General features: G+C 45.6%; 1 protein-coding gene across 2 annotated transcripts in view; it reads left to right on the forward strand.

Moving 5' to 3' along the window:
• arhgef28a (Rho guanine nucleotide exchange factor (GEF) 28a) overlaps positions 1-27,816 on the forward strand; it is a 571,388-nt gene that overhangs the window by 377,319 nt on the left and 166,253 nt on the right. For both annotated transcript variants that reach the window (XM_038805467.1, XM_038805468.1), the window contains 6 exons: positions 648-898; positions 4,396-4,521; positions 4,609-4,726; positions 9,204-9,458; positions 16,640-16,716; positions 18,422-18,600. In XM_038805467.1, coding sequence (XP_038661395.1) covers positions 648-898; positions 4,396-4,521; positions 4,609-4,726; positions 9,204-9,458; positions 16,640-16,716; positions 18,422-18,600 — 1,006 coding nt within the window. The remainder of the gene's footprint in view (positions 1-647; positions 899-4,395; positions 4,522-4,608; positions 4,727-9,203; positions 9,459-16,639; positions 16,717-18,421; positions 18,601-27,816) is intronic.

Genomic DNA, 27,816 nt, shown 5'->3' on the forward strand with positions numbered 1-27,816 from the left:
TCCGACCCCCCGCCGGGTTGGAGAATCGCTGGGGGGGGCGGCGTGAATCCTGCCTCCACCCGCTGCCGAATTCTCCGTTGCAGGATATTTGGCAGGGGCAGGAATCGTGCCGCGCCTGTCGGCGGTCTCCCCCTGGCGATTCTCCAACCCACGATGAGCCAAAGCCCCGCCTGTTCTATGCCGGTCCCGCTGGTGTAAATTGGGGGGGGGGGGGGGGGGGGGGGGTGGTACGGGGCGGGGGGGGGGGTGGTACGGGGCGATCGGGCCCGGGTGGTGCCCCGTGTAAGTCTCCGCAATGGCCGGCGTAAAGGTGAACCCCCCTGCGCATGCGCGGAGATGACATCAGCAGACACTCCCGCGCATGCGCGAACCCGCGCCGGCCAGTGGAATCCCTTCGGTCCCGGCTGCCGGGGCACCAAAGGCCTTCCACGCCGGCCGGTGGGGTGCAAACCACTCCACTGTCGTCCTAGCCCCTGAAGGTGCGGAGGATTCCGCACCTTTGGGGCGGCCCGACGCTGGAGTGGTTCCCGCCACTCCACTGTGCCGTTTCTGCCCGCCCCGCCAATTCCCGGAGAATCCTGCCCCCAGAGGGTGGATGTCAAGTCTCGGATACTAATTTCCCTAACTTGCTTCGCCTTCACTTACAGAGCTGATGCAGACGGAGATGCACCACATTCGCACCCTGGAGATAATGTCGGAAATCTTTCGGAAGGGCATGAAGGAAGAGCTGCAGTTAGATCACAACACCATCGACAAAATATTTCCCTCTTTAGATGAGCTTTTAGAAATTCACAAGCACTTTTTCTTCTGCTTGAAAGAGAGGCGGCGGGAGTCCTTTCAGGAAGAGAGTGAAAGGAATTTCTTTATCAACAGGATTGGTGATATCCTTTTACAACAGGTAAAGTAAGAATATGTGGAGCCAACGTGTTTGCAAAGTCAAAATTATCACAAATATAAATGGAGCTCTTCGTCAGTAGGGAACTAAACCATGCAGATTAAAAAGGTCCAATGCCTGATCACCAAATGGTACAGAGTTAATGGATACCAGCCCTGACTAAAATCTCAGCAAGGGATGTTCCAGCTGGATTCAGCAGCTTTGATCAATGCGAGGTGGGATGGAGGGGGGTACAGAAAAGTCAGCAGGGGTTCTCATTCCGGTTATTATTCAGTCAGTCATGTTGGAAAGCATTGCATGTGTCGGTAGCAGCTGAGGACAGGTTGAGGCTTGCCTGTAGTGTCCTCTGTGGTTGAATACTCTGCCAGCACATTGTTCTGACTCACGTATGGACAATGCAATGCCACCTGCAGACACTGCAGGATGCCTGATACCTAAGAAGCTGTTCTCCGTCAAGTGGGAGAGAAAATAAGTGTAATTATCCTTGCTTCACATTTTTTGTTTTGTGCCTGCAGGAAATGTAGAACTCCTCAACAGATGTATTTCGATAACCTTAAAATAGTTCTTGAGAAATGTTACAGTTCCTGCTGAGTGACTGCTCTTAATGGGGCAGAGACATTTCCAAACAATGCAAGGCTAATTATTAGCCTGAACCTCTTAGTTATGTATGAAATTGTATTTCTACATCATCCTGGGCGTGCTCAAGAAGGGGATTATTAAGAGCCTATGATTTGGTTAACTGTTGCTCCAGCAAAGGCAATGTGCCAGTTAAATTTGAAGAAATGTTCATAATATCGAAAGTCCTGGAGTCTTCCAAGAGTATCCCAGAGTCTCCTGGATCTGCTGTCATATCAGAGTTTGTAATTCTGATTTCTGTTGCGAAATGGAACTGTTGGGCAATTTAACTCTGTCTGCCCAGAGCAAACCAGGCTGAATGGGCAAATCAACGGGCTTGGGTTACTTACCCGTTCCAGAACAGCCGGCAATTGACAGATTTACTGAGCAGGTGGCAAAGGCACATACCCTAAGACAACAGCTTCCTATTTAACATGGTCCATTTCCTCATACCTTCCCATCCAAAACTGTCCCAGAATCAAAACCACTTATTTTACTTCAGGCTCAACAACTTGAAAGTCGGAGCATTTCCTGTGCCACCATACGGAGGATTTGGTTGCCCAATCGACTGTGAGGCTTTAAACAGAGCAGAATGAGAACTTAACTTTAATCATGGCTACTGAAACGAATAAGAATAATAAGCTGTATGTTTAAGTTGTACAGAATAGGATACTGTCTGGGATATGCGACATCACATGTGCCCAATGGAAATAAACTTGCTGGGTTACAGGATAGAATGGGAGAATGACACTGTCGCATTTGCAGAGAATCTCGCCCCTTATTTGTTATGGAATTCCAGATGAAAATCCGACTTTTTACTTTCGAAAATTGTGAGGAAATGTTACCGCACCACTGGAGTGATAACACTGACTAGCAGACAGCTATTCTGGGAAAAGAAGCTTTAATATAAACACAGAATTAAACTTATTAGCAATAATTCACAGCAAAAATATCAAATCCAAACTTTAAAATATGAAAATTGCACACATTTGTCATGCAAGGGACAGGGGAAGTGGCCCACTCGCTATGGGCCTGTCGTTTGCAGGACCCCTGAGCCCATCGGAGGCACTCTCCAATTTTATCCTCTCCCCATGCCTCTTGAATCCAATCCACCGTCTCTCATGCGCCCCCACGAGAGCCCAGAGCTCAGACTTACTTGGGGCCCTTAACATGGTGGGGCCGCCTCTAGTCCCAGTCGTGGTCACCACTCCCGGCAACACTCTTAAGATGGGACTTCTTTATGAGAAAGGGGGAAGTCTTGTCTTGAAATAATTAACTCCACTCCCAGTGCTAATTTGTTCTGGGGCAGAGGTTGGGATTGTGGATGGGGACTCAAATTCACCTTGGAAATGGAATAGTCAAATGAACTCCCTTTCCTTGAGATACTAGTTGAGAAATCTGTCAGGGGTTTACTCTCACAGTCTACCGCAAGCTGACGTTGGGAAAAATACATGTTGGGATTCTTACAAGTACACGCTATAAGATTGGCCTTATCAGCAAGCCTTGAAATAGGGCCTGAGCCATTTGCAAGCATGATGCTGAAATTGATAGCAACAATGACATCCTGTGCGATAATGGATACCCTGATCGGCATATTTCACATTGTATATTCCACAAACCCATGAATGGGCTCTGAAAAGGGCCCAATCTACATCTGATTACACTAGAAGACCAAAATATCTAAACATAAATTGAGCAACAGGTGGACCTAAGTTTCATGCTGCTACTATGTAATAGCATCACAAGTGGTATTCACCACTAACAGGATGTTACCATCAAGCCCAAAATACATTCTGCCCATCACATAAATGCGTAATGTGGTGTATGAATTTCAGTGTAAATGAATGTCAGCCTGTGCTTGCAAAACTCAAAACACAGTTTCCAGCATTAGATGAGGTTACATGGTTGGACAACATGTGCTAAATAATCCTCAGTGTGCTAAGAATTACGCTGACAACCAATTTAGGATTGTCAAGCTCGCAGTATTTGTGTGTACTGGAAGCTACATATATTAATGCACTGGGCCCTGTTCTTTGCAGTCAGAAAGAACATGTACACACATTGCACCTGTTTCAGCTAACCAAACTGACAGTCACTCGCTCGCTCATTCCTCATGGCAATGCCTTAACTAATCTACTTGTGCTCCCGTTCTGGGCAGCACAGTAGCACAAGTGGATAGCACTATGGCATCACAGAGCCAGGGTCCCAGGTTCGATTCCCTGCTGGGTCACTGTCTGTGCGGAGTCTGCACGTTCTCCCTGTGTTTGCGTGGGTTTCCTCCGGGTGCTCCGGTTTCCTCCCACAGTCCAAAGACATGCAGGTTAGGTGGATTGGCCAGGATAAATTGCCCTTAATGACCAAAAAGGTTAGGAGGAGTTATTGGGTTGCGGGAATAGGGTGGACGTGAGGGCTTAAGTGGGTCGGTGCAGACTCGATGGGCTGAATGGCCTCCTTCTGCACTGTATGTTCCATGTTCTAATCAGTGTCAAATTGTCTGGTTTAATTTTCAAACAAATTGACCGATAACTGTCAGTCACCTGGTGCATTCTCCATGGAAATAGCTCTACCAATCAGAGTCTGCTTGCCAACCAATCAGAACTTTCTTACAGTATAAATTGTTGTTTTCCCCATATAGTATTTCTGCTAGATGAGTACAAGACAAAAATCTTCGACCTATATCTTTTTTCAGCAATACTCAAGTCCTACAGTAAAAAATGACAATTTAAATACTATTTAATTTCATTTCCTTTATTCCCTCTTTGACTAACTTGATTAAATGACCAAGCAAGGAACTTCGACCCAGGGTTTTTGTTTGGAAATGTATTCATACTTAAAATCCGAGGTGATTGCCCCTTCAGTTGAAAATGAAAATCCTTTGTTCTTAGTTTACAGATGAAAATGGTAATAAGTTGAAACAAACCTATGGTGATTTCTGTAGCCATCACAAAGAGGCAGTCAGTTTCTTTAAAGAACTGCAACAGCAAAATAAGAAATTCCAAAACTTTATCAGGGTAAGATCTCATTAATCACTTTTCTCTTCAAAACCAAATAAATGTGCAAGCAACAATGATAAGCTTATATTCGTTTATCCTTTATAGCAACAGAGCAATAATCTGCTGGTCCGACGCCTTGGCGTTTCAGAGTGTATACTACTGGTTACCCAGCGTATCACCAAGTACCCAGTCCTGCTTGAACGAATACTGCAATATACTAAAGGTCAGTCTCAGGGCTGGTCAACTCACCTCGTTGTGTAAAATTATAGTTTCTTACATTACAATTGTGATTACGTGTCAAAAGTACACAACTGGCAGTAAAGTGTTCTGAGATGTCTTGAGGTAGTGAAAGGCGCAATACAAATACAGGTCTTATTTATCTTATGTGTTACGATCCAGTTGACAATGTAACTGGACAGGAAGAACCCAGAATGGAACCCTCGCTCAAAAGACTTTTATTTTTTTAGAAAACATGGAGGGACAGATTAACTAATTAATTTTAACAACAAGAAAAAAAGCACTTATTAAATATGAAAAATTGGATTATTATACAGTACCCTCTTACTCCCAACTTAGCTTCACAAACATATACAGATTTTAAGGTTAACATGGATTACCACATATAGCTTAAGCTTCAGTGGTCTCAGTACCACAAAGTTTCTTCAAACACAAGCTGGCTGTGGAAAAACACATGCTGCACTCTGAACCCAGGTGAGTGTCTGTGAATTTTTCCTCCGAATCCCCCTTGAATTCACTTTATACAGTGAGCCACCTTGTCTCATTGAACTCCTGCTTCCACGAGTGATTTTAAATGCTGCTTTCAAAACGATACAAGGCCAGATTCTTCCGCCCCACCCGCTACAACATCACCGCGAGCAGGTCACAGACCATGTAAAGGTCTATTGACCTCGGGCGGGAACATCCAGTCATTGGGCAGGCATGGCCGGAGAATCCCGCCCACATTTTCAAATCTTCTTTCAAACTGTGCTTTCTCTCAGTGGTTTGTCCATCAAAGATTCGCTTACAAGTTTTTCCAATCCCCCTTCAGGATTTCTTTGTCTTCATGATTGCTTTAACTATCGATTCCCAGACTGTATTAATATTAGATCTAGCTTTAGATTTACATCTGAAGTTTGCTTTCCCACTTTAATCAGGTTGCTGCAGCTATTTCTTTAACTGAGCCGCCTTCTCGGTTCTGCCTATCTTTACTGAACAGTCCTCTGCTCTGGTACCCTTAACCTCAGGTTTCTTAGAATCTTCTTTATAGATCTTTAGGTTCCTTATCTAACTGTACTTTAGCTCTGTGCATTTGTTTTCTTAACCATTACTCCATGGTATAGTTTTCCTCTAGCAAAACTGAGATGTAGTGAGATATTGTACATTTTAAAGATGTTCCCACTCTAACCTGCTAAGCCAGATATTTCTAGCTTCCTTCTCTCTCTCACTATTTCCAACTGCAATATATCTAGTTAAAAACTAATCTCAAAAGCCATGCTACCTTAAAAGGGCCTCCAGTTGCTAAGGAACAACTACATGCTTCTGCTAGCTTTTATTTATTCTTCACATTGTAACTCTCTATAAGCACAATAGAAACATTAAATCAAACCCACTTAAAACCATACCTTATTTCTAATGTTTACCAATATAAATATAAATCCCTTAAAACTACCTTTGTTTTCCTAACATATCTAAAAGATGAGAGGTACTTTTGGAGTAGAATATATTGATTTATTAGCTATTAATTAATATAAGATGCTGCCCACATTGTTGGAGAACACCAAATCACAAATTCCTATCAGTGTTTTATACATAGATAACCTTCTGTGACAATTCATCTGAGACTGTGAAAATTTATGAAAGATATAAAGAAGCTATAACTTGGCTTCCTGGATGAAATTAACAGCACCTTCCAAACCTGCAACCTGTACCACCTCGGAGGACAAGGGCAGTGGATGTATTGGGACATTAACACTTGCAGGTTTCCTCCAAGCTGCACACCATCCTGACTGAAATACATTACCATTCCTTCAGAAAATTCAGCACCTCTTTTCCTACCAATGCTGTGGGTGTATCTACACCCAGATGGACTGCAGAAGTTCAAGAAGGCAGCTCATCGCCACCCACTCAAGTGTAATGGGGTAGCTAGCTATGATCACAGCCCAAAAATGCTTAAAAGGAAAGATTATGACATTGGCAAAGTAGTAAAATGAGCAATAGCAAATTGGCAACCCATTTTGCATCTCTCCCAATTGTATTTTTCCATTGACTTTCTATTGTGTAAGGAAGTGAGGGTAACATGTTGAGCAGCCACCTGGTGGTTATTTTTCTCTCTAAACCTTTGGAGATACAGTATTTTTAAAAATAAATTTAGAGTATCCAATTATTTTTTTTCCAATTAACCATCCAATTAACCATCAGTGACATCTGGCACCAGCAGCACTGTACCTCCAAAGGGGCAGCACGGTAGCATAGTGGTTAGCATAAATGCTTCACAGCTCAGGGTCCCAGGTTCGATTCCCGGCTGGGTCACTATCTGTGTAGAGTCTGCACGTCCTCCCCGTGTATGCGTGGGTTTCCTCCGGGTGCTCCGGTTTCCTCCCACAGTCCAAAGATGTGCGGGTTAGGTGGATTGGCCATGCTAAATTGCACGTAGTGTCCTAAAAAGTAAGGTTAAGGGGGGTGTTGTTGGGTTACGGGTATAGTGTGGATACGTGGGTTTGAGTAGGGTGATCATTGCTCGGCACAACATCGAGGGCCGAAGGGCCTGTTCTGTGCTGTACTGTTCTATAAAGGGGGCAATTTAGCATGGCCAATCCACATACCCTGCACTTATTTGGGTTTTGGGGGTGAAACCAAAGCGGACCCGGGGAGAATGTGCAAATTCCACACGGACAGTGGAAGTTGGGATCGAACCAGGGACCTCGCTGCTCGGAGGCAGCAATGCTAACCGCTGAGCCACCGTGCCGCCCCTTTGGAGGTTCAGTGCTGCTGGTGCCAGATGTCACTGATGGTTCACTGTTGCATGCTTTTCCTTCCATGTTCAGACTCATCAATTTGACCACCCATATATATCAATAATGTGGATTGTTGGCCTAATTGCAACTTTCCCAGCTGGTGCTGAAGGCGCATGGCCAGAAAATGAAAATTATGATTGGGCCGATTAAACAGTTGCACAGTTGGTGGGTGTCATCCTTAAGGCTTTGAAATCTGCAATGAGACTCAAATTGGGAATACATCATTGTTCAGTGCCAGTAGCTAGAATGAATAGAACTGCTTTTAATTGAAGGGATTCTGTACAGTGTAAACAGAATATATGAGTGTAGCTCGACAACTGACTGCTGATTCTTTTTTGGACCTGCAGCAAAATTTTATAATGCTTGTTTTATATCGTCTGCAGGAACAATTTTCTATCATCTACAGAAAATGCAAAAGTTATCCTCTCTAAAATTCTTAAATTAGTGAGCTGATTGGGAAAACATGCAGAACATTTCTTCACTCAGGCTATTTTTTTCTAAACTAAAAGTAAATTAACCTTTTTAACTGCAAATATGCCACAATGGCCACAGTGCTAAGGGGAATAACTGGCTAAGGCCCACACATGTGCACAAGGAATGCAAGGCATGATTAACCTGCAGGCATTCATTCTGATGCAGGACTTGAGGCAAACTTTGCCTGCTAATTTAAATGAGAGTAGTGTGCAGCTCAGTGCTAAACATACTTGTTGAGCGGCTACATGCCTCAGTGCGGGACCATGCTTGTGTGAGGCTAGCAGCACTTAAAGCTAGCCGAAAGAGGAGGTCTATTCTGGTTGTACAGGTGCTGGAAGTGGCCAAGCAGAAAAACGTAATGACTTAACAGGGCAGAGAACATGCTCCAAGGTTCCTTGTTGCAGCACCTGTGGCTTTGGTACATGAGCTAAAGAGGGAGAGAAAGATCCTCTCTTCTCACAGGACCACGAGGAGCTCCACATAGATACTGCAAAGGCAGTGGGAGCAGATACCTGTGATCACCTTGGTCTTTTGAGCAGATTTTCAGATTATTGTTTACTATAGGACTAAGTGGTCGAGCTTTAATAAGTAGTGTAAATAAAAGTTAGCTTTGTTAATGAACTTAGCTTCCATGGTCTTTGTGAACACTACGACATCCATCCTGATAACAGAATCACAAAGAACACCACACCCTCCTCCTCAAATCCCCTTTCTCCTCATCACACAAACTCTTCTGATTTAGAAGCTGCAGATGCTGTAAGCAAGGGCAATTAGGGATGAGCAGAGAATGTTTGGCTAGCCAGCAATGCTCACACTGCATGAAATAATTTTTTAAAATCCTGGATCAGGTCATGATCCCAGGAAAACGCATTCAGCCACATGCCTAATGAGTCAAATGGCAAGGCTGCGCAAAATTGGCCACTGGCCTAATTTGTTTATTACTGTCTTTGTGATCATGGCTGGTACCCATGGTTCTGGCATGTTGGCTGCCAGCTCATGCAAGTTTCAAGAGTTTAGAAAGAGAGTTGTGAGAGTGGAGTGGGGGTGTGGGGGGTGCGGTCCTAGAAGGTGAGTGGTAGCCAGCAGCATGCCTCAAATGTAATGTGGAGCTGAGACAAGCATCCGTTCAACTCCTTGTTTGCTTCAAACAGATTTTAGCTGAAGGTGCCTAACTGAATAACAATGCACTAAAATGTTGTTTTTTATTCACAGAAGGAACAGAAGAAAACGAGGATGTAACTAAGTCTCTTAGTTTGATAAAGGATATAATAGTAGCAGTAGATACAAAGGTCAATAAATATGAGAAAGAGCAAAAACTACTGGACATCTTCAATAAGTTTGAAAACAAAACATATGCCAAGTTGAAGAATGGCCGCACCTTCCGGAAGCAGGACCTGATTAACAGAGGGAGGGAGTTGCAGCATGAGGGTTCTATGTATTGGAAAACAGCCACAGGACGATTGAAAGGTAAAGCAGCAATAGATTCAAGGTTGTCCTAAAAATGACACTTCATTGCACATAAAGTGCTTTAAAAATTCTCTTGTTAAATCTGGAGGTGGGAAACATGAAATGAAAATCGCTTATTGTCATGAGTAGGCTTCAATGAAGTTACTGTGAAAAGTCCCTAGTCGCCACATTCCGGCGCCTGTCCGGGGATCGAACCGTGCTGCTGGCCTGCTTGGTCTGCTTTAAAAGCCAGCGATTTAGCCCCGTGAGCTAAACCAGCCCCTGCATGCATGGTGATAAATCGTTTCGACACATAGGCACTTCAGAAAAAGAGTCACATTTGATTTGAAATGTTAACACTCTCACTCTCCACAGATGCTGCCAGACCTGTTGAGTTTATCCAGTACTTTCTGTCTTTTATTTTAGATTTCCAGCATCCACAATATTTTGCTTTTATTTTAGGGCCAATTTTGACTCTGGTGATAGTATAAAGAAAACAATATTGGCTTAGCTATCCATTAAACACCTCTCCATTTTCAGTGTTGTTTTGTCTGAAGTCAAAATCCCCCACAGTTAATCAAAATTTGTGGGCATCACGGTAGTACAGTGGTTAGCACAGTTGCTTCACAGCTCCAGGGACCCAGGTTTGATTCCTAGCTTGGGTCACTGTCTGTGCGGAGGACGCACATTCTCTCCGTGCCTGTGTAGATTTCCTCTGAGAGGTCAATGTTTCCTCCCACATGCCAAAAATGTGCAGGCCAGGTGGATTGGTTATGCTAAATTGCCCTTAGTGTCCAAAAAAAAGGATAGGTGGAGTTACGGGGATAGGGGGAAGTGTGGATATAGGATGAAGGTATGGTGCTATGGCTTGGGTAGGGTGCTCTTTCCAAAGAACTGGTGAAGACTTGATGGGCCAAGTGGCCTCCCTCTGTACTGTAAATTCTATGAATCTATGAAAATATTGAGGATTTGACAGCTCGTTCATCTGTAGATCTGGTGAGCTTTAATATGGTCTACTCCTCAGCTCAATATTTTCAGACATACACATTGGAAATCTATAAAATTCTCATGTCTTAAAGCTTTTTATAAAATTGTTGGAGTCCTGGGCATCCTCCTTTCCCTTCACAGCTACTATCCTGGGGATGATGGGTGATATAATGAAGACATAGTTCACAGCTGATTGCTGCCAAGAATCCCCTCTCCAATCCCTTAGTTCCCTGTCTTGTGTGCCTGTTTAGCTATCCTGTTGGTCATATGAAATTACTTCCCAGTGGTTATGGCTAAGGAGGTGGAGGGAGGTGCTTGGACATCTATTGAAGACAATAAAGATAGTCTTGGTGGGAAGTTCTGAGCTTTTAGGGCATGGCTTCAGCCTGCAGGATCACACATAAACCAGGGCAATTCTGATTTCTACGTTGTGCAACACTGACAAGTGTTTGGGAGGAGCGAGTGATCGGGAAACAGTTATGCTGTCATCCTGGGGCAGGATAGCGGTTACCACTATTGTCACTGTTTTGGGTCGATAACTTAGTACTTCTATGGTTCTGCACGAAAATAGAGTGATAGAGGGATATGATATTCTGGAATTTACCATCGGAACTATCCCCAAACACAAGTTAGCAATTATCTGCTTCCATGGCAGCTGTGTGATCTGCCATGCCTTTGTTACAAAGAACAATACAGCACAGGAACAGGACCTTCAGCCCTCCAAGCCTGCACCGACCATGGTACCTGCCTAAACGTAAAGCGTATGCACTTACGGAGTCCGTATCCTTCCATTTCTACCCTATTCATATATTTGCCTAGATGCCCTATAAATGCCGCTCTTGTACCTGCTCCCACCACCTCCCAGGCAGCGTGTTCCGTGGGAGCGATTCTCCCAGACAGGGAGAAATCGTAAGGCTGGCATCAAAACCGGGCGGGTTTGACGCCAGCCTCCCCCTCCCCGACCGGGAACCGATTCTGGTCCCCGGTCGGGGCTAGTATTTCGTTAAGCCCGCTTTCCAGAGTTTGCGACGGCTGACGCGTCGCATGACGTCAGCCGCGCATGCGCGGATTGGAAGACTCCAACCCGCGCATGCGCGGATGACGTCATCGCGCATTTGCGCGAAACCCGCGCATGTGCGGGCCGGGATGCCCCTCAGCCGCCCCGCGAAGTGATACAGCGGGGCGGCGAAAGGACAAAGAGTGCGCGGGAATCGGACCCGCTGCCCGCGATCGGTGCCCACCGATCGCGGGCCCATGGCACCCTTGGCACGGCCGTGGTACTGCCGTGCCAATCGGTGCCATGGTTGCCAAGATCGGGACTTTACGGCCGTTTTTACGAACGGCCAGACCAGGTGTGTTTGCCGTTTGTAAAAACGGCCGTAAAGGGCTTGGAATTCGGCCCATCGGCCAGCTGAGAATCGCTGCTGGCCGTAAAAAAACGGCGGCAGCGATTCGTGTCGGGAGTCGGGCGTTGGGGGGGGGGAGAATAGCGGGAGGGCGTCGGACTAGCGTGGCCGTAAAAATTTACGACCCCCGCTATTCTCCGCACCATCGTGAGTGCGGAGAATTGTGCCCCATATATTTACCACCCTCTGTGTAAAAAGAATTGCCTTGCACATCTGTTCTAAACTTTTCCCCACGCACTTTAAACCTATGTCCCCTAGTACTGGACACTCCTACTCGAGGAAAGAGCATCTGACTATCCACTCTGTCCAATCTTGTAGAGGTTGCTTCTCAACCTCCGTCGTTCCAGTGAGAACAGACCGAGTTTATCTAACCTCTCATAGCTAATGCCCTCCATACCAGGCAACATCCTAGTAAACTGCTTCTGTATCCTCCCCAAAGCATCCACATCCTTCTGGTAGTGTGACGACCAGAATTGTACACAATATTCCAAATGAGGCCTAATTAAGGTCTTATACAGCTGCAACATGACTTGCCAATTTTTATATTCAATGCACCGACTTATGAAGGCCACCATGCCGTATGCCTTCTTGACCACCTTGCCACTGTCAGTGATCAGTGGACATGCACGCCCAGATCTCTCTGCCTGTCAGTACTCGCAAGAGTTCTACCATTTATTGTAATTCCTACATGCATTGGACCTTCCAAAGTGCATTACCTCACACTTATCCGGATTAAACCCATTCCGCCATTTCTCCGTCCAAGGCTCCAACCAGTTTATATCCTGCTGTATCCTCTGACAATCCTCTTCACTAGCCGCAACTCCACCAATTGTTGTGTTGTCTGCGAACTTACTATTCAGACCAGCTACATTTTCTTCCAAATCATTTACATACACCACAAGCAACAAAGGCCCCAGAACTGATCCCTGTGGAACACCGCGAGTCACAGTCTTCCATTCAGAAAAGCACCTTCTACTGCTACCCAAGCCAGTTCTGTATCCAGCTTGCCAGCTCTCCTCTGATCTCATGTGACTTCACCTTTTGTACCAGTCTACCATGAGGTATCTTGTTGAAGGCTTTACTGAACTCCATGTATACAACATCTACTGCCTTTCCCTCATCTATCATCTTTGTCACTCCTTCGCAAAACTCAATCAAATTAGTGAGGCACTACCTCCCCTTCACAAAACCATGCTGTCCATCACTAATAAGTCCATTTGTTTCCAAATGTGAGTAGTCCTATCTCTAAGAATCTTTTCCAGTAATTTCCCTACCACTGACGTAAGGCACACCGGCCTATTAATTCATGGATATGCCCTTCTTAAACAATGGAACAACATTGGCTACTCACCAGTCCTCTGGAACTTCACCTGTAGCCAATGAGGATACAAAGATTACTGTCAAGACCCCAGCAATTTCCTCCCTTGCCTTCCTCAGTATTCTGGGGTAGATCCATCAGGCCCTGGGGACTTATCTACTTTAATGCCTTTAAAGATGCCCAACACCTCTTTATTAACATCAACATGACTCAGAATATCTACACACTCTACCCTATACTCCTCCTCCACCAAGTCCTTCTCTTTGGTGAACACTGAGGCAAAGTATTCATTTTGTATCTTTCCCATTTCCTCTGGTTCCATAGATAGATTCCCTCCAATATTCTTGAATGGACCAACCCTCTCTCTGGCTACCCTCTTGCTCTTTACATATGTATAAAAGCCTCAGGATTTCCTTAATCCTTTATGCCAATGTCATTTTGTGACCCCTTTTAGCCTGCCTAACTCCTACCTTAAATTTCTTCCTACATGCTATGCCAGGGGTGGGCAAACTACAGCCCGCGGGCCGCATGCGGCCCGCCAAAGGTCTTTATGCGGCCCACCAAGTCATTAAAAAATAAAAATAAAATTTTTTTTTTTTATTTTTAATTATTTTTTTTAAGGTTAATGGGGGGGGCTGTTGGGTTACTTACTGGTATAGGGTGGATACGTTGAGTTGAGTAGGGTGATCATTGCTCGGCACAACGTCGAGGGCCGAAGGGCCTGTTCTGTGCTGTACTGTTCTATGTTCTATATGAGGCGCCCAGAATCATAACCGGGTGAAGTAATTATTTTACTTAATATACTATGCGGCCCTTTAAAATTGTGAATTTCTGAATGTGGTCCTTGCACGGAAAAGTTTGCCCACCCCTGTGCTATGCTATTGACTTGACTATTCTAATACTCTTCTGTCCAGCCTACCATCATCCACTCTCCATAACCTTCAGCTCATTGAAAATGCTATTGTCTGCCCCTAACTCACAGCAGTTCCTCATTTATCATTCCTGTGCTTGCAGATCTACTTTGGCTTCCGGCCCAGTGACCCCTTAGTTTTAAAATTTTCATCCTTGTTTCCAAATCCCTCCATGGCTACGCCTTTTTCTTATCCCTGTGACCACCTCTAATCTTACAACCCTCTGAGGCTCTGGTATCTTGCACATTCCCTGTTTCAATTGCTCCATCATTGGTGACTCTACTCTCAGCTGCAGAGGCTTTAAGGTCTGGGATCCCCTTCCAAAACCTTTCCCCTTCTTTACCTCATTCTCCTCCTTTAAGCTGCTTCTTAAAAGCTACTTGTTGATTAAGCTTTTGGTGGCCAGACCTAACATCATCTTACGCAGCTTGGTATTAAACTTAGTTTGAGAATGCTCTTGTGAAGTGCCTTGGGATACTTTACCATGTTAAAAGGTGCTATATGAATACTATAACAGTACGGCTGTTTTTATGTCAAAATTGTTCCTCGAGGCTTTACCATGATGCACGCTGCTATTGTGTTCATGACACTGGAAACTTGGCTCATGCTTGACAGAATGGTGTCAATGCTCTGTGCAATCCCAAACTCAAAATGGAACTAGCTTGCACACAATCCTGCTGGCAACCTGCTCTGTGCACCTAGTGTCTCTTGAAACGCCTAAGCCTTCTTTGGTAGACTGGATCATAGAATCCCTACAGTGCAGAAGGGGGCAGTTCGGCCCATCGAGTCTGCACCTACCTTCTGAAAGAGTACTCCACACATGTTCACTCCCCCACCCCATCCCAGCAACGCCTTAACCAAAGCTACACATTTTTTGGACACTAAGGGGCAATTTAGCATAGCAATCCACCTAACCAGCACATCTTTGGACTGGAACACCCAGAGGAAACCCACGCAGATACAGCGAGAATGTGCAAACTCCCCATAGTCACCCAAGGTCAAAATTGAACCCGGATCCTTGGCACTGTGAGGCAGCAGCACTAACCATTGCTGCCCACACTGATCCTCAGTAATTATTTGAGTCGATTTTCAGAAAATCTACGATGTGATCTCATACTCCAATGTGCTTGCACCGGTTTATTCTCCCTGCTCTAGCTTGTGCATACCTATTGCCAGTGTTTCACCACATGAAGACCCCTCTTCTGTTTTATCCCCTAAAGTCCACATGGTGCCAATCTCTATACTGGTGCTTCCTTGTTTGTTGAAAATAGGGTGAAATAGTAGAGATCCAGTTCCTATGCAAGCCAATTGAAACCAGCAATTTTTCTCTCAACAGCATCAGTTAGATTTGAATCCAAAGCATGGTGGCAAATGAAAGTGGGCGTGAATCTCAGGCCGCGTTGGACTCTTGCTTGAGGCGCAACACGGCCGGAGAATGCCGGGAAAGCCCTCCAGCAAGCCTCCCGACAGCCTCTGCACCTCCCAGGAGGGGTTGGATTTGGAAATCCGTCCCAAATGGGCGGGACCGAATGACACTCGTGGAAGTAGGTTATAAACCTGTGCCACGCTGGCACTGCCAGGGTACACAGATGGCACCAGAAATGCCAGGGCACCACACTTCCCAAAGGGCATGCAATCCCCTTGTAGACCGCCATGTGTGCCATTCCGTTTGGTCCCCGTTTGCGGGGACCAGTGGTAAACAGCGCTCGCCCAAGGTCCCCAAGGCGAAGGGATTGAATCCCAAAGCCTCAGGTACCTTGGAAATCTGCACAATATAGTGAGGCCACTGCCTCACTCTAATATGCAGATTTGCCAAAAGGTGATCCTGCTCATTGTGAGCAGGGTCTCCTGGCTTTCACCGGCCATGTTGCGCCGCAGCAAGATGCTTTTCCGGAACAGCGGGCTGGAAGATCGCGTCAGATTTACAAATTAACGTAATTTTCAGATTTAGAATGTATTTCAAAACCTTTATCGCAGTTATATACATTGCCATCAATAATAAATACATGGAGTCAAGAAGTAACTGATGCTAACACAGAAAATACTGGACATTCTCAGCAGGTCCAACAGCTTCTGTGGAGAGAGAAGGGAGCTAACATTTTGAGTCTGGATGACTCTTTGTCAAAGCCGGTGATGCTCTTGTTGTGATCATATACAAAACTGGGAATTCAGGAGAAATTTGAAAACAAGGCGCAATAATTTTTTTTTAAATTTTCCAATTTAGGGGCAGTTTAGCATGGCCCATTCATGTAGCCTGCACCTCTTCTTTGGGTTGCGGGGTCGAAACCCACGCAAACACGGGGAGAATGTGCAAACTCCACATGGACAGTGACCCAGAGCCGGGATCGAACCTGGAGCCGTGAGGCAGCAGGACTAACCCACTGCGCCACCGTACTGCCCTCATATTATTACTGCGATGGCCAGGAATCGAACCCAGGTCAACTGCTTGGAAGCAGCTATGCTGACCACTACCCCACCATCGCTCACTACTAGGCGCAAAAATTAATGGTACACAAATAACTAATAGCACCAAAAAGATACCTGAATGCTGTCTTTCACGTTATCTTAACTTTGTTTCAGATATCACAGCTCTGCTTCTTACTGATGCGCTGGTTTTCCTGCAGGACAAAGACCAAAAGTATACTTTTGTGACTGTGGTGAGTTCAATTTATTTGATTTTGCATACATTAAAGCTGATTTACCATGAAATAAACAGCCACTTTTCTGAGATTACCATTGATCTTCTATTGAAGTTACACAGAGATCAGGAGAATTCTACCACCTCATTTTTATAGTGCACAGTTTCTTCTGTTTCTAATATCTATCGTAGAATTTGATGATGTGCTAATTTTCAGATAAGTCATTACTTCCTTAGCTGAATATTGGGAAGACCAGAAGCATGATAAGTGCATTCCACTACTCCATTCCCTTCATGTTGACATCCTGTTTGGCCTTGAACTTTGTTTGAAATCCAGTATTCTGTCCACAACCATGACTACTCATTTCCATCCCCAATGTCTCTGCTCCTAAATCAGATTTCCTCCGCACACACATTTCTCAGGACTTTTGTTCCCTCCAACTCCATTATTCCGATTATTTCCTTTACCAACCGTCCTTGGACCACAATCTGTGGCACACTCAGCTCAGAGTCAGAGGGTTGTGTATTCAAATCCCTCTTCAGAGACTTGAGCACAACATTTAGGCTGGCAGTTCACTGCAGTACTGAGGGGGTGCTCTTGTGTTGAAATGTACCAGCTTTCGGTTGAAGCATTAAATTGAGGCCCCATTTGCCCTCACTTCTCCAGTAGATGTAAAATATCCCATGGCACTATTCGAAGAAGAACAGGAGAGTTCTCCTCTGTGTGTTGATCAATGTTTCTTCCCGAAGCCAATCTCACTGAAACAGATTTCCTGGCCATTATTCCACTATCCCTTTCAGTCTTTGGTTTCCTGTCTAATCATAGAATTTACAGTGCAGAAGGAGGTCATTCGGCCCATCGATGCTGCACCAGCTCTTGGAAAGAGCACCCTCCCAAGCCCACACCTCCACCCTGTCTCCATAACCCAGTAACCCCACCCAACACTAAGGGCAATTTTGGACACTAAGGGCAATTTAGCATGGCCAATCCACCTAACCTGCACATCTTTGGACTGTGGGAGGAAACCGGAGCACCCGGAGGAAACCCACGCACACACAGGGAGAACGTGCAGATTCCGCACAGACAGTGACCCAAGCCAGGAATCGAACCTGGGATCCTGGAGCTGTGAAGCAATTATGCTAACCACTATGCTACCGTGCTATCCCACCACTGCTGTTAGAGCTACACACTGCCTAGAACCTCCTCTCAAGAATTTAATCCTGACAAAATCCTTCTGCTTCTCTTTCCTCCTTGAAAGACCTTCTCAAGTCGTAATATTTCTTTTTTTCACCCAGCATGAAGTTTATCTCTGCTGAGGAAATATTTTCAGCAGAGTAAAGAGGTTAACATATATGTGCCCACCTGCAATGTATCATAGAAGTTTATTTTATATATGGATGTTTATGGGTGGCACGGTAGCACAGTGGTTAGCATTGGGGTTACTGGGTTATGGGGATTAGGTGGGGTTGCAGGCTTAAGTGGGGTGCTCTTTACAAGGGTCAGTGCAGATGCGATAGGCCGATTGGCCTCCTTCTGCACTGTAAATTCTATGATTTCATGATGATAAATAACTTATATTCTGACACTTACATCTTTTATTTATCATATTGAACATTTTGTTCCTTTTGTGTAACTTTGAGAACACTAGACATACATCAAGCTAAATTAAATTGGGTTATATTTTTGTATTTATTTATGTGTTGTTTTGAATTGTTCGCATTAGGACCAGAAGCCTGCCGTTATCTTGCTGCAGAAATTAATTGTCCGAGAAGTGGCAAATGAGGAGCGAGGCATGTTCTTGATCAGTGCTTCATCTGCTGGGCCCGAAATGTATGAGATGCACACAAACTCAAAGGAGGACAGGAATAATTGGATGAGATTGATTCGAATGGCAGTAGAGAGGTACAGAAACACTGCCCTATTTCCCATTACAGATGTGATGAACTGTGGTGACAGATTAGAAATTACTCACCCAAGTGTTATATTTTTTTGTAATTTATTGTTTATACTGTGGATGTCATCATGTTTAATGCACAACATTTTTACTCAGTTTATTTTCTGTCAGAAAGAATGCACAGTGATAATTTTGAAGTAGTCAACTGCGAAACTAACTACAGCATTTATAAATATCAAGCTTTGTTTGACAGCTCCTGGACCACTTCAAACAGTTATGTGCTGTTAGTTTCACAGTTGACCACTTCAAACTGAAGGGAGGTGAATGGAAAGCACTCTTTATTTAGGGGGTCACTGGGGGAGGGTCTCTTTATTTAGGGGGTTGTCTTGTTATGCTCTTAGCGTAGCATAAGCGACATTCTTGATGTGCCGCTGAAGGTTCAGACGTGGAGATAACTTCAAAACGTTTATTGAACTATTTACAATTCTCCTACTCGGGTTCGCCACTACTGTTAATCCTTCTATAGCTATTCAGACTGACTAACCAGTCTGCTACAATCCACGTGGTGGGTGGTATTGAATCAACCCTGTGTCTCTACTCACTGACTGTCTCCACTGGAAAAAGGAAGATCATGTGTGTTGTGTCCTTTATATATAGGTTGGTGTAATGCCCTCCTATGGTGGGGTCACCTCAGTGTGTATCATGAATGCCCATTGGTTGAGACCTATCTAACTGATCTATTGGTTGAGTGTCTGTGTGCCATGTCTCTGGTGCTCCCTCTAGTGTCTAGCTAGTCTACATGTATTTACATTATCTCCTTGTGTATTTACAGTTATGCATATCACCACATCCCCCCTTTTTCATGTTACATATTTTCTGTACACTTAAAGAAAATTGAACAAAAACAGGTAGATAAGTGATGGTATGCACAAGTCATGAGAACAGTGATTAAACAATAAGTCCAAATCATAGTGGTCAGGACCAGGGGCGCAACATGTACCGGGAAATAGAAAAGGCATGTCAGAAAGGCAAGGTCACAGTGATCATGGGGGACTTCAATATGCAGGTGGATTGGGTAAATAATGTAGCCAGTGGATCCAAAGAAAAGGAATTCATGGAATGCTTACAAGATGGCTTTTTGGAACAGCTTGTCATGGAGCCCACAAGGGAGCAGGCTATTCTGGACCTAGTGCTATGTAATGAACCAGACTTTATTAAAGATCTTAAAGTAAGGGAACACTTAGGAAGCAGCGATCATAATATGGTTGAGTTCAGTCTGCAGTTTGAAAGAGAGAAGGCAAAATCGGATGTAATGGTGTTACAGTTAAATAAAGGTAATTACGAGGGCATGAGAGAGGAACTGGTGAAAATCAACTGGAAGCAGACCCTAGCAGGGAAGACAGTAGAGCAAAAATGGCAGGAGTTTGTATGCATAATTGAGGACACTGTACAGAGGTTCATCCCCAAGAAAAGAAAGATTATCCAGGGAGGGATTAGACAGCCATGGCTGACAAAGGAGGTCAGGAAATGTATCAAAGAAAAAGAGAGATCCTATAAAGTGGCCAAAAGCACCGGGAAATCAGAAGATTGGGAAGGCTACAAAAACAAACAGAGGTTAACAAAGAGACAAATAAGGAAGGAGAGGATCAAATATGAAGGCAGGCTAGCCAGTAATATAAGAAATGATAGTAAAAGTTTCTTTCAATACATAAGAAACAAACGTCAGGCCAAAGTAGACATTGGGCCAATTCAAACTGATTCTGGAAGGCTAGTGATGGGAGATGAGGAAATGGCTGGAGAACTTAATAAGTACTTTGCGTCTGTCTTCACAGTGGAAGACGTTAGTAATATCCCAAAAATTATAAAGGGTCAGGGGGCTGAGTTGAGTATGGTTGCCATTACAAAAGAGATGGTGCTAAAAAAGCTAAAAGGTCTTAAAATTGACAAATCTCCTGGCCCCGATGGGCTACATCCTAGAGTTCTGAGGGAGGTGGCTGAAGAAATAGCGGAAGCGTTGGTTGAGATCTTTCAAAAATCACTGGAGTCAGGGAAAGTCCCGGACGATTGGAAGATCGCTGTTGTAACCCCCTTGTTCAAGAAAGGATCAAGACAAAAGATGGAAAATTATAGGCCAATTAGCCTAACCTCGGTTGTTGGTAAAATTCTAGAATCGATCGTTAAGGATGAGATTTCTAATTTCTTTGGAAGAGCAGGGTCGGATTAGAACAAGTCAACATGGATTTAGTAAGGGGAGGTCGTGCCTGACGAACCTGTTAGAATTCTTTGAGGAGGTGACAAGTAGGTTAGACCAGGGAAACCCAGTGGATGTGGTCTATCTGGATTTCCAAAAGGCCTTTGATAAGGTGCCACACAGGAGGCTGCTGAGTAAGGTGAGGGCCCATGGTGTTCGAGGTGAGCTACTGGCATGGGTTGAGGATTGGCTGTCTGACAGAAGGCAGAGAGTTGGGATAAAAGGTTCTTTTTCGGAATGGCAGCCGGTGACCAGCGGTGTCCCACAGGGTTCAGTGTTGGGGCCGCAGCTGTTCACCTTATATATTAATGATCTGGATGAAGGGACTGGGGGCATTCTAGCGAAGTTTGCTGATGATACGAAGTTAGGTGGTCAGGCAGGTAGTGCTGAGGAAGTGGGGAGGCTGCAGAAGGATCTAGACAGTTTGGGAGAGTGGTGCAGGAAATGGCTGATGCATTTCAACGTGAGAAAATGTGAGGTCTTGCACTTTGGAAAAAAGAATCCAAGCATAGACTACTTTCTAAACGGTGAGAAAATTCATAATGCCAAAGTACAAAGGGATCTGGGAGTGCTAGTCGAGGATTCCCTAAAGGTAAACATGCAGGTTGAATCCGTGATTAAGAAAGCGAATGCTATGTTGTCATTTATCTCAAGAGGGTTGGAATATAAAAGCAGCGATGTGCTACTGAGCCTTTATAAGGCTCTGGTTAGGCCCCATTTGGAGTACTGTGTCCAGTTTTGGGCCCCACATCTCAGGAAGGACATACTGGCACTGGAGCGTGTCCAGCGGAGATTCACACGGATGATCCCTGGAATGGCGGGTCTAGCATATGAGGAACGGCTGGCGTTCCTGGGATTGTATTCATTGGAGTTCAGAAGGTTAAGGGGAGATCTAATAGAAACTTACAAGATAATACATGGCTTAGAAAGGATGGATGCAAAGAAACTGTTTCCGTTAGGCGAGGAGTCGAGGACCCGTGGGCACAGCCTTAGAATTAGAGGGGGTAAATTCAAAACAGAAATGCGGAGACATTTCTTCAGCCAGAGAGTGGTGGGCCTGTGGAATTCATTGCCGCAGAGTGCAGTGGAGGCCGGGACGCTAAATGGCTTCAAGGCAGAAATAGATAAATTCTTGATGTCGCGAGGAATTAAGGGCTATGGGGAGAATGCTGGGAGGTGGAGTTGAAATGCCCATCAGCCATGATTGAATGGCGGAGTGGACTCGATGGGCCGAATGGCCTTACTTCCACTCCTATGTCTTATGGTCTTATGTCTTATGGTCTTATATGTGTGAGTCCAAAACCCATCAATCATCATGGTCAAATGTCTCTCTTGGTGGGGTGGTGAGTTTGATGGTGGCATGTCCTTGTGAACACCATCGGTGTCCCTGTGCATCAGGAACCATGAAGTGGTCAGATCACTTCGCTGTCTGATTTGGAGTCTTTTTTTTTGATGTTTGTGATGGTGATATTGGATGGCATCTGTCCTGAAAGCCAGGTTGCCTCTTGGTAGTGCTGCACACATGATTTGGGAAAATGCATCGTCCTGCCATGGTATGTACTGAGCTGAGCAGTAACAGTGTCCCTCATGGGCAGAGTCGTACCTTGTCGTATCAGTCGCAGTTCCATTGGTGTAGTCTTTGTCGTTGGTACGTGTCGTGTTGTTGTCTTTGAGATGGTGTTTATAGGTCATGATGTTGTGTTTGCTGGTTCTGTTGTTGTCACTGCACTCAAGGACCACACGCTGTGGATTATACAAGTCCTTCACATAATTACTCGTGTCAGTGTGCGTCGTGGCATCTGCTGTCACCCTGAGTGTGCAGTCACTGAGTTTGTGGCTGGAGTAAAGTCCGACTTACGTGAATCAGAGTTGTTTGGTTGCTCCCCATCTGGAGTCTGGGCTGTTTCACCAGAGTCAGTGTTGGTTAGTCGATGCTCCCCGTCTGGAGTTTTAGCAGGTTCACTGGAGTCAGCTGAGATTTCTTGAAGTTCTACATCTGGAGTCAAAACATTCAGGAATGCATTTACTTGTGGAGAGGCTCGAGCGAATGAGGTTGGAAGTAACGTGGTGTCATCGGAATCACCAGTGGTCTCACTGTGATCGTCAAGTGCCTCTGTACACATTAGGTGAGGTCTGTCACATTGCATATCTTGTATGGGAAGTGGGATGCTGTCGTCACGTGTCTCACATACAGTGGGTATAGCCTCAGTAGCTTCTTGTCGTTCATTTAGGCTGGGTATGCTGTCAGAGTCTTCTTGTGGCTCAAACAATGTGGGTGGACCATCATAGTCGCTTTGTTGTTCACTTGAGCGTGGTAGACTGTCATAGTCTTCTTGCTGTTGTTCACTTGAGTATGGCAGACTTACATTGTCTGCTGCTGGTTGCTCAGAGGAGGTTGCTAGACCCTCATGGTCATGTTCAGGCAAGGACTCCGCTTTGGAGTCTTGCATTGCTTCTGTCGTGGAAGCTGTCCACGAGCTCACTGTGGAGGATTGTGACACTCAAGTCACGTTTTGTGTGGAGACGTGCAGTTGTCTGGCTGTGGAGTCTTTCATTGCGTCCTGTGTAGAGGCTGGGACCCTTTGTGGTGCATTGACCACACTCGGTGTGGAGTCGGGAACCCTTAGCGGTACGTGGACCACTCTCTGTGTGGCAGCAGGCCGCTCTCTGTGGGCTTGTACCGCTCTCTGTCTCTTGGTGTCAGGCCTCAGCATGATCCTGCACTCGCGAGTCGGGACGTCATATATGCTGGGCTGAAGATCCTCAAATCCGAATTGCCGGGTCCGCGAGCGGAATCCGCCATGAAGCACGGCGCGGCCGCTGCGGGTCGATGTCCTGTGCATGCGCGGCCACGGACCCGGCAATTCTCCAGGCCGTATCGGCAGCTAGAGCTGAGAGCTGTACGCTGTCTGGCTGCTAGCAAACCCCCCCCCCCCCCAACTCCCTCCCCGAACAGGGAATCGGTGGCCGTTTTACAGCAGTTTTCCCCACCATTTGCACGCCAGTGTGAGGACTTAGTCTCCAGAACAGAGAATCCAGCCCCTTGTCAAACATTCTTGTAACTTACCCAACTTGGAGAAAGAATAATCCCAGCTTCTCCAAATTCTCCACATAACTGAAGTCCCTCATCCCTGATAGCACTCCAATAAATATCTTGACTAGATGATAGTAATGCAATTGAATGTCACGGAGAGAAGTTTAGACATTTATTGGAGATGGTCATTGCCTGGCACTTGTGTGTTATCAGTGTTTCCAATGCTAAGCTCAAGTCTTCATGCAGGTCTTTTTGCATGTGGGCATCTGCAGAATGGCAAATTGAACTAAGCACTGTTCGGTCATCAATGCACAGCCCCACAATTAATTGTGAAGTATGCTTTTTATTCTTGCAATTGTTGCTGCTGGTAACTGTTAAAGTGTACCTAGGTAGATATATGACAAAACAAAGAAGTTGTCTTCTTCAGTGGAAGGGTGAACAAAACAATAATTGTGATACATGAAACAAATTTGTGACATAAAGGTTGAGAACAGCATTGCACTTCATTGCTGCTGGGAGTGAAGATTGAGTGTTCCTTTCAGACTTTGTAGAGCTGATGACATAGATTGTTATTCAACTTTGAACTAGTTGCTTCATGCACAGGTCTATGTCAGGGATTTGTTGTCTGAGATGGTTTCTTCTGTAAGTATTTCTACCTTGTTCATCCTTCATATTTTTAAGTCATCCTCTTGATGCTGTGGTGAGACGCCAAGCATTGGCCACTGTTTGCAAGCTGTATGCCAAAACACTATTTTATTACTTAGCACTTTCAGTTCTATGATTACTGTTTACTTCCCTTAGTGCACAGTAATACTTCCTTTGAACAGAAAATCTCCTTTGTTGGGCTGGCTACTGCCAGCTGTGACCTACAGCTCAATGCTCCCTACTTTTGAATCCTTCCTTTGTCAACCTGCACAGCTATAGTTTTGTTATTCTTTTTACATACTTCCCAGGGATTCATTTTTGACCGAAAAGAATGCACAAAGCAATACGGAACATGACAAATAGTTCATTATGCTTGGCTCTCCAATTCCGCTGAACAACCTCGAGTAGCACACCAGTTGATACTCTGCCCCATAATGACTCTTGGATTGACCGCCAGGACACTGATTCATTGATGCTGTAACTTGAATTCATATGTCAACCTCCGACCACCACAGCCATCTTCCTCTGTGCTAGGTATGACTCCAACCAGCAGAGGTTATCCCCTTAATTCCCATTGACTGCAGTTTTGCTCAGGCTCCTTGATGGTAAAGTGAGTCACTCTCACCTCACCGCTGGAGTTCAGCTGTTTTGACCATGCTTGAACCAAGACTGTAATGATGTCATAGAGGTCTACGGCACAGAAAAGGCCCATCGTGCCTGTGGCAGTCAACAACAACCACCCTAACTATTCTAATCCAATTTTTCAGAACTTGGCCCATAGCCTTGTATGCCTTGACATTGCAAGTGCACATCTAAATACTTCTTTAATGTTGTGAGGGTCTCTGCCTCCACTACCATTTCAGGCAGTGAGTTCCAAACTCCCATCACCATCTGGGTGAAAAAGATTTCCCTCACATCCCCTCTAAATCTCCAGTCTATTACCTTAAATCTAGGCTGCCTGGTCATTGACCCCTACACCAAGGGCAAAAGTTTCTTCCTGTACTCTATGCCTCTCATAATTTTATACAACTCAATCATGTCCCCCCTCAATCTTCTCTGCTTCAAGGAAAACAACGCCAGTCTATCAAATCTCTCTTCATAACTAAAACTCTCCAGTCCAGGCAATATGCTGGTAAATCTCCTCTGCACCTTTCAAGTGCCATCACATCCCTCCTATAATGTGGATTCCAGAACTGTGCACAGTACTCTAGCTGTGGCCTAACCAACATTTTATACAGTCCCTGCATAACCTCCCTGCTCTTAAACTCTATGCCTTGGTTAATAAAGATGATGTGGAGATGCCGGCGTTGCACTGGGGTGAGCACAGTAAGAAGTCTTACAACACCAGGTTCACCTGAGGAAGGAGCAGTGTTCTGAAAGCTAGTGTTTGAAACAAACCTGTTGGACTTTAACCTGGTGTTGTAAGACTTCTTACTTGGTTAATAAAGGCAAGTATACTGTATACCTTCTTAACCGTCTTTACGTACTTCCCAGGGATTCACTTGCACTGCTACCTTAAGAGACCAATGTACATGCACATCAAGGTCTCTCTAATCCTTGGGTCCTGCTGTTTATCATGTATTCCCTTGTCTTCTTTGTCCTGCCCAAGTGCACCACCACACACTTAATCGGATTGAATTTCATTTGCCACTGATCAGCCCATATGACCAGCGCGTCAATATCCTCCTGTAATTACAGGCTTTCCTCCTCACGGTTTACCACCCCACCAAACCAGTGGCGGCAACCACTCCGGCGTCGGGCCACCCCAAATTTGCGGAATTCTCCACACCTTTAGGGGCCAAGCCCTCACATTGAGGGGCTAGGCCCGCGCCGGAGCGGTTGGCACCACACCGACTGGCACCAAAACCGGCAACAACGGCCTTTGACGCCCGCCACCCGGCGCCGGGGCTGGCCGAAAGGCCTTCGCCGGTTCACGCATGCGCCGGTGCGTCAACTGCCGCTGAAGTCACCACCGGCGCATGCGCGCTGGGGGATTCTCTTCCGCCTCCGCCATGGTGGAGGCCGTGGCGGCGGCGGAAGAAAACGAGTGTCCCCACGGCACTGGCCCCCCCGCCGATCGGTGAGCCTTGATCGCGGGCCTGGCCACCGTGGGGGCACCCCCCGGGGTCCGATCACCTCGCGCCCCCCCAGGACCCCGGGGGCTCGCTCGCGCTGCCGATCCCGCCGGCACAGAGGTGGTTCAAACCACGGCGGCGGGAGAGGCCTCTCAGCGGCGGGACTTCGGCCCATTCGGGCCGGAGAATAACGGCAGCACAGAAATCCGTAGCCTCCCGCCATTCTCCGAGGCGGGTGGCGGGATTGGCGGCACGCCGAATTTTTGCGGGTGGGAGAATTCCGGACATGGCGGGGGTGGGATTTTCGGCGGCCCCGGGCGATTCTCCGACCCTGCTGGGGGTCGGAAAATTTCGCCCATGATATTAGTTGATTGAAAAAGGTTCACATCTTGCATGCCCAATTAATGTTTTATGCTTTGTCAAGCTGTATCTGGATTAGTCTTGCAAAGAGCCTTCTGCATCTGACAGATCTACAATGAAAAGCACCTGAACATTTTCCTAAATAGTTTATTTTGTAATGGCACACATCTCACTCTCTCTAGAACCTGTTCAATAATGTTTTTCTTCAAAGAAGTCACCACCTTGATTAATTATAGTTTAGAAGCTACCGGCTCCAAATCTAGTCATAAATGATGACAGACTCATTACATCCCTTCAACAAGTACATAGAACATAGAACAGTACAGCACAGAACAGGCCCTTCGGCCCTCGATGTTTTGCCGAGCAATTATCACCCTACTCAAACCCACGTATCCACCCTATACCCGTAACCCAACAACCCCCCCCCCCCCCCCCCCCCCCCCCCCCCGCCTTAACCTTACTTTTTAGGACACTACGGGCAATTTAGCATGGCCAATCCACCTAACCCGCTCATCTTTGGACTGTGGGAGGAAACCGGAGCACCCGGAGGAAACCCACGCACACACGGGGAGGACGTGCAGACTCCAGACAGACAGTGACCCCCAGCCGAGAATCGAACCTGGGTTCCTGGAGCTGTGAAGCATTTATGCTAACCACCATGCTACCGTAACTTTATGCTAACCACCATGCTACCGTAACTTTACCTAATTAGGCATAATTAAAATTTCATACAAAAGTTACCATTTTCAAATATTGAAATTTAAAATAAGACAAATTCCAGTTTTGTCAGAGTGAGGACATTTTAAAGAAACTTTCTTTTTGCCAGAGGCCATCATTGTTCTTTTAAGGCAGGTTTTTT

The sequence above is a fragment of the Scyliorhinus canicula genome, chromosome 8 (assembly GCF_902713615.1).
Source record: "Scyliorhinus canicula chromosome 8, sScyCan1.1, whole genome shotgun sequence".
Classification (NCBI taxonomy): Eukaryota; Metazoa; Chordata; class Chondrichthyes; order Carcharhiniformes; family Scyliorhinidae; genus Scyliorhinus; species Scyliorhinus canicula.